Source organism: Ovis aries, chromosome 10, assembly GCF_016772045.2.
Source record: "Ovis aries strain OAR_USU_Benz2616 breed Rambouillet chromosome 10, ARS-UI_Ramb_v3.0, whole genome shotgun sequence".
In the NCBI taxonomy this organism is placed as follows: Eukaryota; Metazoa; Chordata; class Mammalia; order Artiodactyla; family Bovidae; genus Ovis; species Ovis aries.
In genome coordinates, this window is record NC_056063.1 from 35,917,085 (window position 1) to 35,936,081 (window position 18,997).

At 48.7% G+C, this 18,997-nt stretch overlaps 1 protein-coding gene across 4 annotated transcripts in view; it reads left to right on the top strand.

The window, feature by feature from the left end:
• Positions 1-18,997, top strand: part of LATS2 (large tumor suppressor kinase 2) — a 45,462-nt gene that overhangs the window by 20,851 nt on the left and 5,614 nt on the right. For 2 of the 4 annotated variants that reach the window (XM_015098193.3, XM_060394486.1), the window contains exons 3-8: positions 662-794; positions 1,903-3,116; positions 3,973-4,555; positions 5,755-5,937; positions 7,557-7,663; positions 11,671-13,841. In XM_015098193.3, coding sequence (XP_014953679.2) covers positions 662-794; positions 1,903-3,116; positions 3,973-4,555; positions 5,755-5,937; positions 7,557-7,663; positions 11,671-12,168 — 2,718 coding nt within the window. In that variant the 3' untranslated portion in view covers positions 12,169-13,841. Of the gene's footprint in view, positions 1-661; positions 795-1,902; positions 3,117-3,972; positions 4,556-5,754; positions 5,938-7,556; positions 7,664-7,795; positions 9,649-11,670; positions 13,842-18,997 lie in introns of those variants that run through there. The other 2 variants (XM_042254908.2, XM_042254907.2) reach the window with 2 other exon arrangements.

The following is an 18,997-nucleotide window of genomic DNA, read 5'->3' on the forward strand; positions in this document are numbered from 1 at the left end:
TGTGACCAACCTAGACAGCATATTAAAAAGCAGAGACATTACTTTGCCAACAAAGGTCTCTCTAGTCAAAGCTATGGTTTTTCCAGTAGTCATATATGGATGTGAGAGTTGGACTTAGAAAGAAAGCTGAGCATCGAAGAATTGATGCTTTTGAACTGTGGTGTTGGAGAAGGCTCTTTGAGAGTCCTTTGGACTGCAAGGGGATCCAACCAGTCCATCCTAAAGGAAATCAGTCCTGAATATTCATTGGAAGAACTGATCCTGAAGCTGAAACTCCAATACTTTGGCCACCTGATTCGAAGAACTGACTCACTGGAAAAGACCCTGATGCTGGGAAAGATTGAAGGCAGGAGGAGAAGGAAATGACAGAGGATGAGATGGTTGGATGGCATCACCGACTCGATGGGCATGAGTTTGAGCAAGTTTCGGGAGTTGGTGAAGGACAGGGAAGCCTGGCATGCTGCAGTCCGTGGGCTCACAAAGAGACACGACTGACTGACTGCACTGAATGTGTGTGAGGTTCATCAGCCCCAAGATAAGTCCCCAGCAGTTCTTGCTCCACTGACTCGGAGGCGGGTGTGGTACAGAAAGGCTGTCCCTGGAAGCTTCAGGTGACCCATGCCCAGGCCCCCAGCTAATGTCTCTGTGCTCCCCTCTCCAGGAGATGGCGGGCAGGGCCCTCAAGCAGACCGGCAGCCGCAGCATCGAGGCCGCCCTGGAGTTCATCAGTAAGATGGGCTACCTGGAGCCAGGCAAGGAGCAGATCGTTCGGGTCGTCAAGCAGACCTCCCCAGGTGAGTGCACTGGAGGCTATGGAGAGGCGGCTGTGGGGAGAGGGCCTCATGGCCATCGCGCAGACCACCTCCCTCACAGGAGTCCGGATACGGGGACTGAACCTGCCCTGCCCAACATCCTATATACCCCAGAATGGGGGCAGATCGACACTTAGCTGGGTCCTTACTTCCTGGGGATTTGTGGAGTTCTGTTCATGAAAGGGAAAATTCAAAATGAAAATTAGGCCACTCAGCAGATTCTTTCTTCTGGAGTTGTGCGGGAGTCTTAAGGGGAGGCTTATTTCATTGATTCTAAAACACACTTGTTTCCCACTTTGTGAGCTCGGAGACCAGGCTGCACGGTGGCAGGTGGCTCCAGAGTACAGTGCCTCAGGCAGAGGTGTGGGAAAGCCACTCCCACCATACTCCCGGGGAGGGAGGGCCAGTCGCCTCAGCACCCCTGCCTGCTAGTCAGTGGGTGTTTCTCTTCCTGGGTAGAGCAGATGGAGCCATTTTGGGGACCTGAGGCCCCTGGGGGGCAATAAGGGATTCAGGATATTGACCAGAAGGAGTTTTCCCTGGAGACCTTGGATAAACCCAGTTCATCTGCTGAGTGAGGAACTTGCAAGGGCTTTGTATTAAATGCATTGTACCTTCCTTGAGATGAGAACACAGGTTTCCCTTTTCTTTTTTTTTTTTTTGACGGCATAACATTTCAAAAATGTATTTATCTACTACATATCTTCAAAATATATAAACTAGAAATTGACAGAATTAAAAGAACAATAGAAAAACATATTTTCACTGTGGGTGAATTTAACCACCTGTCTCAGGCACTGACTGAGAAACGCAGAGTGAAAACGGTGAGAACACGGACATTTGCCCGTCACATTTCGCTTCTCTTGATTGAGGAACGCCCTTAAGCATCGCCTTGCTGCCGCCACGTCTCGGGGTCTGGGTGACAGCTCATCCCCCGCCCCGGCCCTGGGGGCAGCCCCGGCGCTGGTGCTTCATGTTCCCCTGGGGGGCTCTGCCGGGGCTCCTGCGGCCCTAGGAGGAGGGTACCCGACCGGCGACGCGGGGCCTTCTGCTCGCGGCCCTCTAACGCCGCCTCCGTCTCTGCCCGCAGGGAAGGGCCTGGCGCCGGCCCCCGGGCCACGAAGGCCGAGCTTCGAAGCACCGGGCGAGCCTTTCCCGCCCTTCACGCAGGTGGCCGGGCCGGCTTTCGAGGGCCCCGCCGCCCTGGAGGAAGCGCCCCGCCCGTACCCGGACTTCCTCTTCGCCGGCGTCGGGCCTCCTTGTCGTCCGCACCCGCCCAAGGGCTACACGGCCGCCGGGGAGGCAGCTCGCATGAGCCTCGCGGGTCCCGGGGGCGCGCACTACAGAGCCCCGCTGCTGGTGCCCACGGAGCCCCTGGGCTATGGCGTCAAGCGCAGCTCCTCCTTCCAAAGCAAGGCGACCCCGGAGGCCGGCGCGTACGCGGGGCTGGCCGCCAAGGGCGCGGCCGCGCCGGTGCCAACCCCCGGCCTCCAGTTCCCAGCCCCCGGCGCCGCCTACGCTCCGGCCCCGCACCCCAAGCCGCCACACCAGGGACACCCGGGGGCCCCCCGGGGCGCCGCGTTCGCCGGCGACAGCGCCCCGCCCGGCCTGGCCGCCCCCGCGCGCACCGGCCTGGGCGCCGAGCGTTTCGAGCCGGGCGCGCCACCTTGGCCGAGCGCCAGCCTGGCCCGGCGGGACTCGCTCCCCAAGCCGGGCCCCAGCCGCACCGGTTCGTTCAGCGGCGCCGCGGCCCCGCCTAACGCCGTGACGGCCGTCACGGCCGCGCGCATCCTGCATCCAGTGCGGAGCGTGCGCGTGCTTCGGCCTGAACCCCAGACGGCCGTGGGGCCCTCGCACCCCGCTTGGGCACCGGCGCACCCGCCCGACGGCCCGGAACCCGCGGAGGAGCTCTCAGGGGGCGCCGAGGCGCGGGGCCGGCCCCCGCCTTATCCGCGGCACTTGCTGCGGCCGCAGGCCCGCGCCGAGCCGCTCGACGTGGACGGGCTGTGCGCTGGGCTGCAGCAGGGCCTCCGGGGCGGCCGCGCCTCTGAGCCCCCCGACGGCAGCCCCGCGAGCCCCGGGGCCACCAAAGCCGACAGGGTGGGCAGGGACCGGAAGCAGATCCAGACATCTCCGGTGCCCGTGCGTAGGGGCAGCCGCGACGAGGACAGGCGCGAGTCACGCATCAAGAGCTACTCGCCTTCGGCCTTCAAGTTCTTCATGGAGCAGCACGTGGAGAACGTGCTCAAGACCCACCAGCAGAAGGTGGCGCGCCGGCTGCAGCTGGAGCAGGAGATGGCGAAGGTGGGCGCAGGGCACGCCTGGTGTCGGGGTCCCAGTGGGAGAAGCCCCCCCGCATCGTGTCCCCTGTCCCGGCTCGGGGTGGGGAGGACTGTGCGGATGTTCCCCCGGTGAACGAACGCGTCGCTTGTTACGGCGTGTCCTTTCCGGGGAGCAAATCCATCAAGGCTCTCCAACTGGTAAAGAAACACTTTGAAAGAGGAGAAAGAAAACTTGAGTTTTTTTTACACATTGACATTGTGGGAATTTTAAAGAGAAGTATGGCTATTAGTGATTCAGTTCATTCTTAATGAAGTCTATAGTTGTTAAATAATGTTTGAAGTAGATGCTAGTTGACACTAAGCTGTTAGGGAACGTTAATTATTAGTGAAATTATAGAAATGCTATGGTGATTTCAGATTCTAAAAAGTTTTAAAAATAAGATCGGATTCCAGTGAAAATGCTGTTCCATTTTCATTGACTTTTCTGTTTTCCCGTTTTCCTCTGAACTGTCATTAAATTATTACATTGCTCTTAGAGTTCCAGGAATTTTACGGTCCCCTTTTGCACAAATTTTTAGTGATACAAGTTGTCTTTAGTTTTTAGAGCCTAAAAGTCAACCTGGAGAAAGAACTCCTTATTTTTACATCTCCCCTTTTGATTCTAAATCTGTGACTGTGGATGTAGAGAACCAACAGTCGTTTTCTCACTTGTACCATTGGCCCGGTTCTTCTGCACCCTCCTTTCCACAGATCATGGTGTGCCCTCCACTCTGGGGCTTCCCGTCCCCATGGGACCCATCCAGAGTGACCCTGTCCTGTCCCTCCTTGCCCCCATGGGGCCCGTCCAGTGTGACCCTGTCCTGTTTCCTCCTGCACAGGCCGGGCTCTGTGAGGCCGAGCAGGAGCAGATGAGAAAGATTCTTTACCAGAAGGAGTCCAATTACAATAGGCTCAAGCGGGCCAAGATGGACAAGTCCATGTTTGTGAAGGTGAAGACCCTGGGCGTTGGCGCCTTTGGGGAAGTGTGCCTGGCCTGCAAGGTGGACACGCACGCGCTGTATGCCATGAAGACCCTGAGAAAGAAGGACGTCCTGAACCGCAACCAGGTGGCTCACGTCAAGGCAGAGCGGGACATCCTGGCGGAGGCGGACAATGAATGGGTGGTCAAGCTCTACTACTCCTTCCAGGACAAGGACAGCCTGTACTTTGTGATGGACTACATCCCGGGCGGGGACATGATGAGCCTGCTCATCCGCATGGAGGTGTTCCCGGAGCACCTGGCACGCTTCTACATTGCTGAGCTGACACTGGCCGTTGAGAGTGTTCACAGGATGGGCTTCATCCACCGGGACATCAAGCCCGACAACATTCTCATAGACCTTGACGGCCATATCAAGCTGACAGACTTCGGCCTCTGCACGGGGTTCAGGTGGACCCACAACTCCAAATACTACCAGAAAGGTACTGCCTCCATCCTTCTCTCCTTACCCCATCCTGGTTGGGTGCACCTGTCCCCATGTGATTTCATAATTTGGTGTGATACCCTTTTCTCCATGAAGAAGTACTATGATGTGTGAGGTATTTGTTTTTAAGTTAGTGGCTTCAAGTTTTACTAAAATGTTTCAAGGACAGAGGCCATAGGGTATCTTGGGGCCTGGCTGAGGAACTGTCACTGTGCCCTGTTAAATCGAACCTCCTGGCCTCCAGGGGAGCCCTCTCTTACAGCCCCCCGAGTCTCCCTACAGGTGCAGACCTGGCTGTGGGTCCAGCTTAACTGCACCTACTGTAGTTTCACTACCCAGAAAAGTGAGCAGTAGCTGGTCGTCATCTTATTTGTGGCTTGAATTCCTTTTTTTTTTCTTTTATTTATTTATTTATTTTTGACTGTTGTGGGTCTGCATTGCTGTGAGTGTTTTTCTCTAATTGCCAGGAATGGGGGCGACCCTTCCTTGCAGTGCACGGGCTTCTCCTTGTGGTGGCCTCTCCCGTAGAGCATGGTCTCTAGAGCGCAGGCTCAGTTGCTCTGAAGCATGTGGGATCTTCCTGGCTAGGGTTCAAGCTTGTGTCCCCTGCATTGGTAGGTGGATTCTTAACCACTGGACCACCAGGGAAGCCCTGGCTTGAATTCTTGAACTAGTTATTTTATTACTACAGCTCAGACAGTTTTTTTAACTCAAAACTAGTCCTATATCATTTGATTCATTCCTTTTTTAAAATTTGGCATTGAAATCATCTGTGTCCATATATTTGAAATCCTCAATCTTTTCCATGCCTGTTTCAAAACATGTCTGACAAACAGGTGGTGTTAGCCTTTGAGATGGGCCTGAAAGGTGCTGGCAATGCCACCTCACTGTCCATGAGCCTGTCTTGCCAGCCCCACACTGTCACCCAGCCCTATGCACGAGCTCACAGCCCCCAGCACAGGGCACAGCCCCTGCCGTGGCTCCTGTCCTGAGGCATGTGTGTACCTCATGCTTGGGTCTGAGGCCCGGGACCACAGCCATTCTCTGAGCTGCCAGGGGACTCTTTCTCTCACTGTGTCAGGAACTGGGTCAGGTTACTTTTCCTTCTGAAGCTGTAGGTTTATTGCATTGTTGAAGATTGAAAATTGATTTTGTTTTCTGTTCTGTTCTCTCCTCACCCTGCTTCTTGGGTGACAGGGAGTCACTCCCGGCAGGATAGCATGGAGCCCAGCGACCTCTGGGATGACGTGTCTAATTGCCGGTGTGGAGACCGTCTCAAGACCCTGGAGCAGAGGGCGCGGAGGCAGCACCAGCGGTGTCTGGCTCACTCCCTGGTTGGGACCCCAAACTACATCGCCCCGGAAGTGCTCCTCCGGAAAGGTATGTGCTTTGGCTCTGCACCCAAGCTGGGTGATCTTCGAGGGTCCCAGCTCCCATTGTCAGGGTCTCAGTGTCCCCATATGTCTTCCCACGGGAGCCTGAGAGTGGGGTTCTGTCAGCAGACAAACCTCCAGTGTATCCTCCTCTGCTCAGGAGCTGGCCTGGCGTCTCCACTTGCTCCTCCTTAGGCTGTAAGTGATAAGCTGGCTGCATGGTGGGCTTGCTCCCTAGAGCCCAGAGGAATTGTTTGAGGGTTGGGACTGGGTTCAAGGTCCTCACTGGGGCCCACCATCTTCCCTGGTCAGTGGGTGTGAGAATGCAGACCTTCCCTGTGTCTCTAGTTCTTCCCACTGGTCCAGAGGTCCCTTCGAGGTAAGCCTCAGGGGTGGGGTGCTCCAGCCCCTCCAGCAGGTGCTTGACCAGCATAAGAGGCACCTCTGATGGTCAGTTTTGGGGGTCCCCAGCGGAGGGGCAGTGTGCATAGATCTGACTCCCTGTAAGAAACCTGAATAGAGCCAGACTGTCCTCACCTGCGGTTTCCACTGTTGGAGCCAGCAGGCTCTGTCCCCACCATGTTTTCTGTGAGCTGTGTGCCTCATGGCAGGTTGCCAGTGTCTCAGGGACTCAAGTATAAGGGCAGTGTATGTCCAGAGGTTGTTGGGCGTGTTGACCTCACTGCCCTGTACAGGCCGCCTTCTCTGTCCTTTCAAAGTGGGGGTGGGTGCTGGTCTGCAAGGAGGTTCACTGGTCTCCTTCAACCCTCTCATGGGCAGCAGCCCAGCAGAGCCTCCAGGGCCTGGCAGATAGGGGCCGCAGGTCACACTTAGCAAGAATTCGGTGACAGTGAGACCAGAGCGGGGCTCGGACTGGGATGTGGGACAGAATGAAAGATCAGCCTTCTCTGAAACCCCTACAAGGCCGTCCTGCAAGGGGTGAGGAGCCTGGCTCCCTCCGTGCCCACAAGGGGCAGGGCAGAGGCAGCCATTACCTTTGCCACAGTTTCCTTCCCTCTTGTCCCAAAAGCTCCCCAGGGAGCCTCGGCACTGGCCTCACCTGACCTCCGGTCAAAGCGTTTGTGCTTTTTAGTTTCTACATTTTTTTTTTTTGGCCGCATCACAGTGTGTAATCTTAGCTCTCTTGACTAGGGGTTCAGCTTGTGCCAGGCGCACAGCCCTAACCACCAGACCGCTGGGGAAGTCCCTAGTTTCTACGATGTTAATTTGTGTCTGTGTCCTTTACGAAGTTAAATTCCTGGTTTAGTATTGTTATTAACAATAACAGTAACTTTTTAAATTTAAAAGATCTGTTATTATAAGAGGATCCTGTGTTTATCATAAATGCTGTAAAATCAGAAAACACTCGTGCCCACACTCCTGCCACGTGGAGACTGTGACCTCCGGCAGCATTTTTCCAGCGGTCTGTTCCGGGCCCCTGTGCAGGAAGCAGTGACGTCACGCGTGCGCCGCGGAGGCGGGAGGCGGGGCGTGACGCGCGAGCCGGTGACGCCCGGCAGCTCTTTCCCGCCTGTGCTGTGGGGCGCTTTCTCGGTGACCAGAGCCACGCTCTCAGCGCGTCTGAGGCCGTGGCGCGGGTGTGGCCTGAGCCCCGCTGTCTTTCAGGTTACACCCAGCTCTGCGACTGGTGGAGTGTCGGCGTGATTCTCTTCGAGATGCTGGTGGGGCAGCCGCCGTTCCTGGCGCCTACGCCCACGGAGACCCAGTTGAAGGTAATGGGGCGCGCGGGCCTCTGAGGAGCCCTGGGGTCTCTGGCTGACACTAGGCCTTTTGTTCTGGGTAGTGCAGGAATGTCAGCTGTATGAAGTGAGGAGTTTTCAGGTATTTTTGTTACTTCCTGTTAGGTTTTTTAATTTGAGTGAGTCAAGACCCAAGGTCAGAGCTGAGCTCTGATGTTACTTGTGAACCTGAACGCGAGGGAGGCACCGTGGCCGCACGTCTGGGCTGGCGGGCAGAGCCCGGTCTGAACCGCATGGCCTTGAGGAGACGAGTTGGTTGGTTTGGACGTTATGTCTGTACTCTCGGCATAATAAAAGAGCTGCGGGCCCAGCCACTTAAACGCACATTTGCAGTGTTTCAGCTAATCCTGTCAAGTAATAATACTCAATAGTCAATTTTAGAGTCGTGGCCTTTTACTCTCGGATGCGATTAATTTCATTTCTTAAGAAAGATTGAGTAGAGAATCTGATGAAACCTTTGAAACGTCTCAGAATAGTGCTCTTGTAACACTTGACTATTCTAGGACGTATTCACACACCTGAGTCCCTGGTAGACCCGGAAATGTTAGTAATAGTTACTATGATGGCCTTTTGAAAAAATCCTCAGTTGAGGCCCTGTTTCTTTCCAGTAAAAATGAAATTGGAACTTGGTATTATCTATATCCTAATTGAATTGATGAAATAGTAACTAATTTTTTTCTAGTTAGTAATTTGCCAGCATGATAATCACCCATTAAAATTGTGATGAATTTTACCATTTTAACTACACTTTATAGTACAATCAGTGGCATTAAGTACATTCACTACTACTTATTTCCAGCCATTTTCACCATCCCAAGCAGAACTTCACCCACTAAATGATAATTCCATCTTTCCCTCCCCTTTGCTCCTGTAACCACTCTTCTACTTTCTGTCTCTATGAATTGCCTATTATTAGGGACTTCATAGGGAGAAGGCAATGGCACCCCACTCCAGTACTCTTGCCTGGAAAATCCCATGGATGGAGGAGCCTGGTGGGCTACAGTCCATGGGGTCGCTAAGAGTCGGACAAGACTGAGTGACTTCACTTTTACTTGTCACTTTCATACATTGGAGAAGGAAATGGCACCCCACTCCAGTGTTCTTGCCTGGAGAATCCCAGGGACGGGGGAGCCTGGTGGTCTGCCGTCTGTGGGGTCACACAGAGTCAGACATGACTGAAGTGACTTAGCAGCAGCAGCAGGGACTTCATATAAGTGGAATCATATAGTATTTTTCCTTTTGTGACTGACTGACTTCATCAGCATAATGTTCTCAAGGTTCATCCCTGTTGGAACCTGTGTCAGAATGTCCTTCCTTTCTAAGGCTTAATACTGCTATATTGTATGTAATATTGAATAATAAATACTCCACTGTATGCAAATAACATTCCATTTTCTTTATCCATCGTCTGGCAGTTAACGTTTTGGTTGTTTCCACCTTATGGGCTCTTGTGAGTAGCGCTGCTCTGCACATAAGTATGTATGTAAATATCTGTTTGCTCCCAGCATTCAGTTCCTTTGGATATATACCCAGGAGTGGAATTGCTGGGTCATAGGATCATTGTGTGTTGAAACTTCTTGAGGAACCTCCATACTGTTTCCATATGACTGCACCATTTTACATTCCCACCAGCAGAATACTGAAGCTCCTATTTCTCCATATCCTAGCCAACATTTATTATGATTAGTTTTAATAGTAGCTATCCTAGTGGGTGTGAGGTGGTATCAGTTGCATTGTGAATTTGACTTGCATTTCCCTGATGTTCAAATGATGTTGAATTTCTTTTCATATGTGGGCATATGTAGATACCTTCTTTGGAGAAATGTCTATTCAAATCCTTTGCCCTTTTTTAATTAGGTTGTTTGGGGTTTTCTTGTTGAGTTGTAGTTTTTTATGTATTCTGCTTATTAATTCCTTATCAGATGTATACTTTACAAATAAATTCTCCCTTTCCATAAGTTTGTCTTTTCACTCTGTTGATAGGGTCCTTTGATGTACAAAAGTTTTAAATTTTGATGAAGACTTTTATGTGTTTTTTTTCTTTTATTGCCTGTGCTTTTAGGTATCATATCCAGGAGGTCATTGTCAAATTGAATGTCATGAAGATTTTTTTTTTAAATATATATATTTTATTTATTTTATTTGCTGCATTGGGTCTCAGTTACAGCATGTGGGATTTAGTTTCCTCACCAGGAATTGAACCTGGGCCCCCTCCATTGGGAGTACAGTCTTAGCCACTGGACCACCAGGGATGTCCCTCATGAAGATTTTTGCTTTATGTTTTTTTTCTTTTGAGTTTTATATCTGTGTTGTGCATGTGCACTGTTGTGTCTGACCCTTTGCGACCCCACGGACTGTAGCCCATCAGGCTCCTCTGTTTATGGGATTTCCCAGGAAGGAATACTAGAGTGGGTTGCCATGTCCTCCTCCAGGGGATCTTCCCAACCCAGGGATCAGACCTGTGTCTCCTGCATTGCAGTCAGATTCTTTATTGATAGGCCACTGGGGAAGCCCACACCAGCCCTTGCACCTCCGCACAACTCCCAGTTACATTGACCTTACTTTGTTCTCACTCCAGGAGCAAATAAGCCCTTAGCAGAGCATCCGGATGGCTGGTTTATGTTGTTGATCACTGTTGTCTGGGGGTGGCTCCCTTACCCTGTGCCTCAGACTGTGGGCTCCTGCTGAAACCACACTGGCCATTTGTAGCTGCCTCAGATCCTCCTACGTCTGTTTGGTTCTCCTATTGTGAAACTATCAAAATCTTTTTTAAATTAAAGTTATTTTTATTGAAGTATAATTGATTTACAGTATTAGTTTCAAGTATAGAGCAAAGTGATGCAGATGATATTAACAGATTCTTTTCCATTATAGGTTATTGTATGATATTGAATATAATTCTCTATGCTATCCAGTCAGCCATTGTTATCTGTTTTATGTATGGTATTGTGTATCTGTTAATCTCATAGTCCTCTAATTTGTTCCTCCTTCCCTCCCTCTCCCCTTTGCTAACCATAACTTTGTTTTCTATATGTGTGTGTCTATTTCTGTTTTGTAAATAAGTTCATTTTGTATTTTAGATGCCACTATAAGCTATATATATGGTATTTGTCTTCCTAGTTCTCTTACTATGACAGTCTCTTAAGTTCATCTATGTTGCTGCAAATGGCATTATTTTGTTCTATTTTATTGCTGAGTAGGATTCCATTGTTTATATAGACTACATTTTTTATCAGTTCATCTGTTGATGGACATTTAGTTTGCTTCTTGGCTGTTTTTTAAATAGTGCTGCTATAAACACAGGGGTGCGTGTATCTTTTAAAATTAGAGTTTTGTCTGTATTTATGCCCAGGAGTGAGATTGCTTGGTCATATGCTAACTCTAATTTTAGTTTTTTAAGGAACCTCTGTACTGTTCTCCCGGAGAAGGCAATGGCACCCCACTCCAGTACTCTTGCCGGGAAAATCCCATGGATGGAGGAGCCTGGTAGGCTGCAGTCCATGGGGTCGCCAAGAGTTGGACACAACTGAGCGACTTCACTTTCACTTTTCACTTTCATGGACTGGAGAAGGGAATGGCAACCCACTCCAGTGTTCTTGCCTGGAGAATTCCAGGGATGGCGGAGCCTGGTGGGCTGCCATCTGTGGGGTCACACAGAGTTGGACACGACTGAAGCAACTTAGCAGCAGCAGCAGCAGCATACTGTTCTCCAGAGTGGTGCACCAGTTTACATTTCCACCAACAATGTAGGGAGTTCCCTTTTCTCCATACACCCTCTTCAGCCTTTATTATTTGTTGGCTTTTTGATGATGGTCATTCTGACTTGTGTGAGATGATACCTCACTGTGGTTTTGATTTGCATTCCCCTAATGATTAGTGATGTTGAGAAACAATCGTGTTCTTTAACACCCTGTCCCTTAAAGGCTCTCTTTGGCCTCAAGAGTGAGGAGGAAGGAACACTGGGTGTGTTGTCCCTGCAGGTGATTAACTGGGAGAGCACGCTGCACATCCCTGCACAGGTGGAGCTGAGCCCTGAGGCCCGGGACCTCATCGCCAAGCTGTGCTGTGCAGCTGAGCACCGGTTAGGCCGCAACGGGGCCGATGATCTGAAGGCCCACCCATTCCTGGGTGCCATCGACTTCTCCAGCGACATCCGGAGGCAGCCGGCCCCCTATGTGCCTACTATCAGCCACCCCATGGACACATCCAACTTTGACCCAGTGGATGAGGAGGGCCCCTGGCAGGACGGCAGTGAGGACAGCTCCAAAGCCTGGGACGCGCTGGGCCCTGCGGGCAGCCGGCACCCGGAGCATGCCTTTTACGAGTTCACCTTCCGGAGGTTCTTCGATGACAATGGCCACCCGTTCCGGTGCCCCAAGCCTGCAGTGGCTGAAGCCGTGACCGAGGCTGAGCAGCCGGCTTCAGTGGGTCCGGCCCTGGGGGCGCAGGCCGGGGGCTGCCAGCCCGTGTACGTGTAGACTGGTGGACGGGGAGGTCAGCCCGTCAGGTCAGTTGGCCGGTTGCCCCTCGAAGTCTAGCCTGCACCCAAAACCAAAGCGGAAAAACTTCTGAAAGAGGACTCACCTCTGAGGTCTGCATCTCCAGGTTCTGGTGGATGGCAGGAGGTGTCAGCGCAGCCTGGAATTAGCTTTGAGGACCTTCACGACATTAAAACAATATTTTTTAAATCAATACAGTAGAAAGAGCACTTATTTTGTTTATAGCCATTTTTCTTATTAAATTATAGGGATTAATTTTGACAAATCATGCTGCTGTTATTTTCTACATTTGTATTTTATCCACAGCACTTACTCACATTAGGGAAAGACATAAAGATTGAAGAACATGTGATAAGAAATCTCTGTGCAATAATGTTAAAAAAAAAAAAACACTGTCCTGATGTTACTGATACCATTTTATTCACACAACAGTTTTTGTTTTATATTTTTCCCACATTTCAAAATTGTGATATATGTTAAGAGCTGCTTTTGTTGTTTTGTTCTGTTCGCTTTTTGCATATTATAGCATCATAGAAAGTGTGAGCAGTTGATCATGCGGGTGTGACTTCAGACATCAGGTATGGAGAAAGCATGAACAGGGTTTTTCTATTATTAATATAACGTGACCGTGTCTTGCCATTCACAGCAGGTTCTGTGAATACGTTTTTACTGAGTGTCTTTGGATGAGTCGTTCTGGACAGTGCTGATGCCACGTCGTGAGTGACTTCCTCGCTGTGACTGCACCCCCCTCCTCTCTCATTGCAGAAATGCACGTGTTTCTGAGAGATGATGTGACTGTATGTGTTGTGGGTGTGCTTGGATTCTTTGAGGGGGCAAAGACATTTGTCCTACACTAAACTTGTGTACATCAAAAGGGATTCACTTAGCTCTGCCTAAAAAAGTAAGTTAGCCATGGATCTCTGTCTGTCTTGCCAGTCAGGATGCTGTCCTGTGGCCTAGCCGACACAGGGAGCCAGAGCCCCACCCTGCAGACCTGTGCAGAGTTCTCTCTGCAGTGCTTTTAGTGTGCTTTGAAGGATCCAACTAAACTCAGTTTTAAAAGCACATTTTTCTAATCTTTGTGAAACAGCAAGGACTATTCAGTGTGATGTTGGAGGGGAAAAAAAAGATAATTAAGCCATACATATTTTCTTAGGAGTATAGATGTATATATAACTATATAGATAAACACACAAAATATTCCTATTTCAAATTAGTATGATTCCTATTTAAAGTGATTTATATTTGAATAAAAAGTTAAATTTCTTTTTTGCTTTTTAAAAACCTGGTGCATCATATTTTTTGTTATATTCACATATTTTTCCTTGAAGTTTTTAGCATAACGTATCCATTACTTAGTGTATCTCTAGGCAGCAACACTCACGTGTCTGTGGATGTCTAAACTGAAGAAGAAGATTCCTGTGTACTGGTTTACATGTGTATGAGTGGCAGGTTCTGAGTCTGCTGTGCTGTGTCGTGACTGTCAGTGTTTCTCTAGTTTTGCAGTAACGCCGTGTTGTTATTTACACTCTTACAGCCTTCATGTGGTAGGTTCTTTCTCAGGAACTCAATTTAACTATTATTTATTGATATATCATTGCCTTTGAAAAGCTTCTACTGGCACAATTTATTATTAAAAGTTTGAATCCAAATCCCTAGGTGTCAAATTTTATTGAAATTTGTAAGTTCTTGGTTGTCTCGTGTGCTTTCCCCATGATTCAAACACAGCGGGGGCTGCCATTGCAAGGGAGAAGAGCTCTTGTCTTGGTTTGGTCTGGGATTTGGAGATTGGGTTTCAGGTCACAGCACAGGGTCCAAGTCCGGGTGCGGTTCTGCGATCAGCTTTCTTTTCTTCCTGAAGGTGGTGACGGGTGTTTGGCGTTAGATTGCTGAGTGGGGTCAGTGGGCTGTCAGATAGATCTTGAGTGGGAGCCGAATTGCCCTGCTTAAGACTAGTCACACTGACAGTACAAGGATAACACCCTACCTTTGCTTCAGAATGGTCAATGGTATTAAGAGCTCCAGAAGCTGTCAACATTTGATTCTGAATTGTTCTTTTGAAAGGTGCAGTCATGTGGTCACCACTGGGCAGTCCCCACTCCACCAGGCCATCTCAGACCCTGTCCTTGTGGAGACAGGGTTCCACTTATGTGGGCCCAGCTTTCCTCTTAGGCTCCCATGTTGGGGAGGCATCACCAGCCAAGTGGCATGGAGGTCCCAGCACCCCAGCAGGAACTTTGGCATGGGGGGTGCAGAGTTTTCTGGTCTGATTGGCTGGAGTGGAGCAGTTATTGCCCATTTGCCCCTCTCCTTTGGCGGGAGTGCCAGGGAGTTGGGCTTTTTGATATTTCCAGGTTGCGGGCTTCAGCTCCAAATCTGGAACATGGAGGCAAAGAGAACTTAGTGCTGTGTAGTCCTGAGGCCCAACTTTCCTTTCAAGGTCTTCTGTTTTGTATACAATGTCCAGGAGTTTTAGAAGAAAAGTCTGTGTTGAAGTGGGTTTCAATTTCAGTTTTACCTAATGAAGATTCACAGCTCACTTCCTCAGTCACACCAGCCCCATGTCTCAAGCTCATTGCCACATGTAGCCAGGATCCATGTTGGACAGCTGGGGTCTGAGAAGGGTCCTCTGGCTCTGCATTAATCCTTGCACTGACATCTGGCAGAATCAGGGGACTAGTGTGAGCAGTTGGGCTTCATCTTTTTCTCCTGTGTCATTCACACTTGGGCAGTGAAGAAGCAGGTCCTCTGACCATCCAGAGTCCAGCACTGCCTTCCAGTCAGCAGCATCTCACCCTTTGCCTTTCCTGCTTGCTGCTCCAAACACGGACCCTCCTAAAATCACCAGTTTCTGGCCTTCTTAAGCTGGTGACTAGTGTCTTTGAAAGGATCATAGTAGCTTGTAGATACAGGACTGAGAGAAGCCTGCCTCCCTGTGCCCCACTGCAGTAGAAGCCAGAGTCTTGACAACTGAACCGCTTGGGAAAGAGTCTCTGTCTATCTCTTGCCATCTCCTGATCCCCAGCCTCGCTCATGTCTTCTGTATTATTTTTTCTGGCAATTCCATTATATGACTAATGGACTTTTTTTTTTTTGGCTGTGCTGGGGTCTCAGTTGTGGTGTGTGGAATCTTTTTAGTCACGGCATGTGAGCTCTTAGTTGTGGTACATGGGATCTAGTTCCCCGACCAGGGATTGAACCCAGGCCTCCTGCATTGGGAGCACTGGATCTCTGGGAAGTCCCATGGGTATATTTTTAGATTGAAAGGACCTGTGCAAGGAGATCCAACCAGTCAATTCTAAAGGAAATCAGTCCTGGGTGTTCTTTGGAAGGACTGATACTAAAGCTGAAACTCCAATATTTTGGCCACCTCATGTGAAGAGTTGACTCATTGGAAAAGACTGATGCTGGGAGGGATTGGGGGCAGGAGCAGAAGGGGACGACAGAGGATGAGATGTTTGGGTGGCATCACCGACTAGCTGGACATGAGTTTGGGTGAACTCCAGGAGTTGGTGATGGACAGGGAGGCCTGGCCTGCTGCAGTTTATGGGGTCGCAAAGAGTTGGACACGACTGAGCAACTGAATTGAACTGAAGTGCACAGAACTAATGGGTAAAAATAGACCCATACAAATAAATGTACATCATCAGAAAATTTAAGAATGTTTGGAACAGAGAGAAAAGAGAAATAAAATATCTTAGAGAAAACAGTTCATATACAAAGGATCAAGAATCTGAGCACACAATTGTTTTCAATCCAGACAAGTCATTAGTTGAGTATGAGGGTAGAATAAAGACATTTCAGACATTCAAGAATTCAGAATATTTTCTTCCCATATACTTTCCCAGAAAGCTGGAGGCAGACACAGGCTCCAAGAAACGGATCCAACAAACGGGAGGAGAGGGGGTTCCTGGGAGCTGTTGGGGGTCCCAAAGGACAGCTGTGTCCCAGGTCGGGGGAGTGGGCTGCTCGCTCAGATCCTCGGTTAGAGGGTGTGGGAGACGACCTTTGCTGGAAAGAGGTAATTTACCTGCCTTAGAGGAGATGGGTACTTGGAGAACAGTTTGGGATTGGATTTGGGAGGAGGATATAAAAAAACAGTCAATGGAAAACACAAGCCAATGATTAATTCAATATACAGAAAAATACTTCAACAGGGCTTTACCTAAAAAGCTAGATGAAAACAGAAAAATTTCTTTACCATCGTGAGGAAGAATAGGATAGAATAGAACACTGAAAACACTAAAAGTAAAGGAAAATACATTTGGCTTCATAAAAATTAAAACTTTCCACTCTTTAAAAGTCACCATTACATGGAGTAGGAGATGGCAACCCATTACAATATTCTTGCCTGGAAAATTACATGGATGGAGGAGCCTGATGGGCTATACAGTCCAAGGAGTCACAAAAGAGTTGGAATGACTTAGTGACTGAGCCCAGATACACATGATGTATAATATAATTTTTACTGCTATGTAAAGCAAATAAGGGCTTATCAGAGAAGCCCTTATTGGTAAAGAATCTGCATGCCTTGCAGGAGACCTTGATTTGATTCCTGGATCGGGAAGATCTGGAGAAGGGAAAGGCTACCCACCCCAGTATTCTAGCCTAGAGAATTCCTTGGACTGTATAGTCTTTGGGGTTGCAAAGAGTCAGACACAACTGAGCAACTTTCACAAAGCAAATATCTTTTTCAAAATAATAAAAAAAAACTCACCATTACGAAAATGGGTGAATATTATCTGTGCACAGATCTGACCGAGGACTTGTATCCAGATTGTATTCTTGTAAAGCAGTACCTTTTTTGAGTTTTTCATCTTGGCATGATGTACTTCTGTTGTTAACAGAAGATGAGAATTTAGTTCCTTTTAAGCCCTCTTCCCCCCTTCCCAGTCCTGTCCTTCCCACTCCCGTCTTCCTGATACACATTGTCAGACTTTTGGTAAAGTTGATAGTTCGCATGTTACTCAGTTCAGTTCAGTTCAGTTGCTCAGTCATGTCCAACTCTTTGTGATCCCATGGACTGCAGCACGCCAGGCCTCCCTGTCCATCACTAACTCCTGGAGTTTACCCAAATTCATGTCCATTGAGTTGGTGATGCCATCCAACCATCTCATCCTCTGTCGTCCCCTTCTCCTCCCACCTTCAATCTTTGCTAGCATCAGGGTCTTTTCCAGTGAGTCAGTTCTTCGCATCAGGTAGCCAAAGTACTGGAGCTTCAGCTTCAACATCAGTCCTTCCAGCGAACACTCAGGACTGCTCTCCTTTAGGATGGACTGGTTGGATCTCCTTGCAGTCCAAGAGACTCTCAAGAGTCTTTTCCAGTGCCACAGTTCAAAAGCATCAATTCTTCGGCACTCAGCTTTCTTTATGGTCCAACTCTCACATCCATACATGACTACTGGAAAAACCATAGCCTTGATTAGATGGACCTTTGTTGGCAAAGCAGTGTCTCTGCTTTTTAATATGCTGTCTAGGTTGGTCATAACTTTCCTTCTTACTACAACTATGTAAATGTTATCCCCAGTGAACCACACTATTTCTATAATCATTTTCCATCTTGGAGATTTCAAGAAGGCTTTAGTACTTGGAATGAAAAATACTTTAAGGCCAGGAAAAGAAAATAAAATTAACCTAAATACAGCTGCAGGTTTTTTTCCCAATTAATTAGTTGTCTGTTCCCGTGCCCCTGGCCCCCCAGAATTTTGGCCTTAAAGAGCTGATGAGTTGGAGATGAAAGCTTCAGTTCAAGGCAGAGGTGGCCCCAGTTGCCATCTCAAGCAGCTTGGGAATTTTCTGTTGAGGTGCTTAGCTGTTTGGGTCAGTGGGGTTCACACCCGGAGACTTCAGAACTCTCTCTGTGGGCATTGGCTGCTCTGCTCTGATCTTCCACAAATAACTTCATGAGATCATCTGAATTGTCTTAAGCCAATTTGCTTTGCATGTTTCTCTTCGGACTGTGTAATTTATACTAAATAAACACGTAAATGTTGCAAGTCTTCTTCACAGCAAGAGGTTACATGGTCACAGCTGAAGCAAAATCAGACACTATTATAGTGAAAATATATGTAGGAATCCCTTCTGCAAATATGCTTGGTGACTTGCTTTCCTTTACTCTGGAATATGTAATACATACAGAATAGACCCACCCGTGCCTAATCCAATCTTAACTTATCCTGAATTCTGTACAGTATTTTCGTCCAGAAAGTACCACAGATTCTCTGAGTTCCAAGTCCAACCAACAGACAGCAGAGGGAGCTGGTGATGTGCTTTTGCAAGTAAGATCTGCACTCACTTTAAGATCTGCACTCACAGAATGTCCTTTCTAGGGAGAGGAAAGTAGGGAGGAATTCTTATTAAACCACCCACAAATTGCATTGTTTTTCTTTCATGTTTTATAGTTGAAGTCTTGTTGATTGACAGTTTTGTGCTAATTTCTGCTGTATGGCAAAGAGACTTACACATATACTTTTTTTTTTTTTTCTTTTTTTTGGGCCACACCACAAGGCTTGTGGATATTTAGTTCCCTGATCAGGGATTGAACCCAATTCCCCTTGCAGTGGAAGTGCAGGGTCTTAATCACTGGACCACTAGGGAGGTCCCTATGTATAAAAATACTAAAATACTGTATGCTGCTGCTGCTGCTAAGTCACTTCAGTCGTGTTTGACTCTGTGTGACCCCACAGACGGCAGCCCACCAGGCTCTGCTGTCCCTGGGATTCTCCAAGCAAGAACACTGGAGTGGGCTGCCATTTCCTTCTCCAATGTATGAAAGTGACAAGTGAAAGTGAAGTCACTGAGTCGTGTC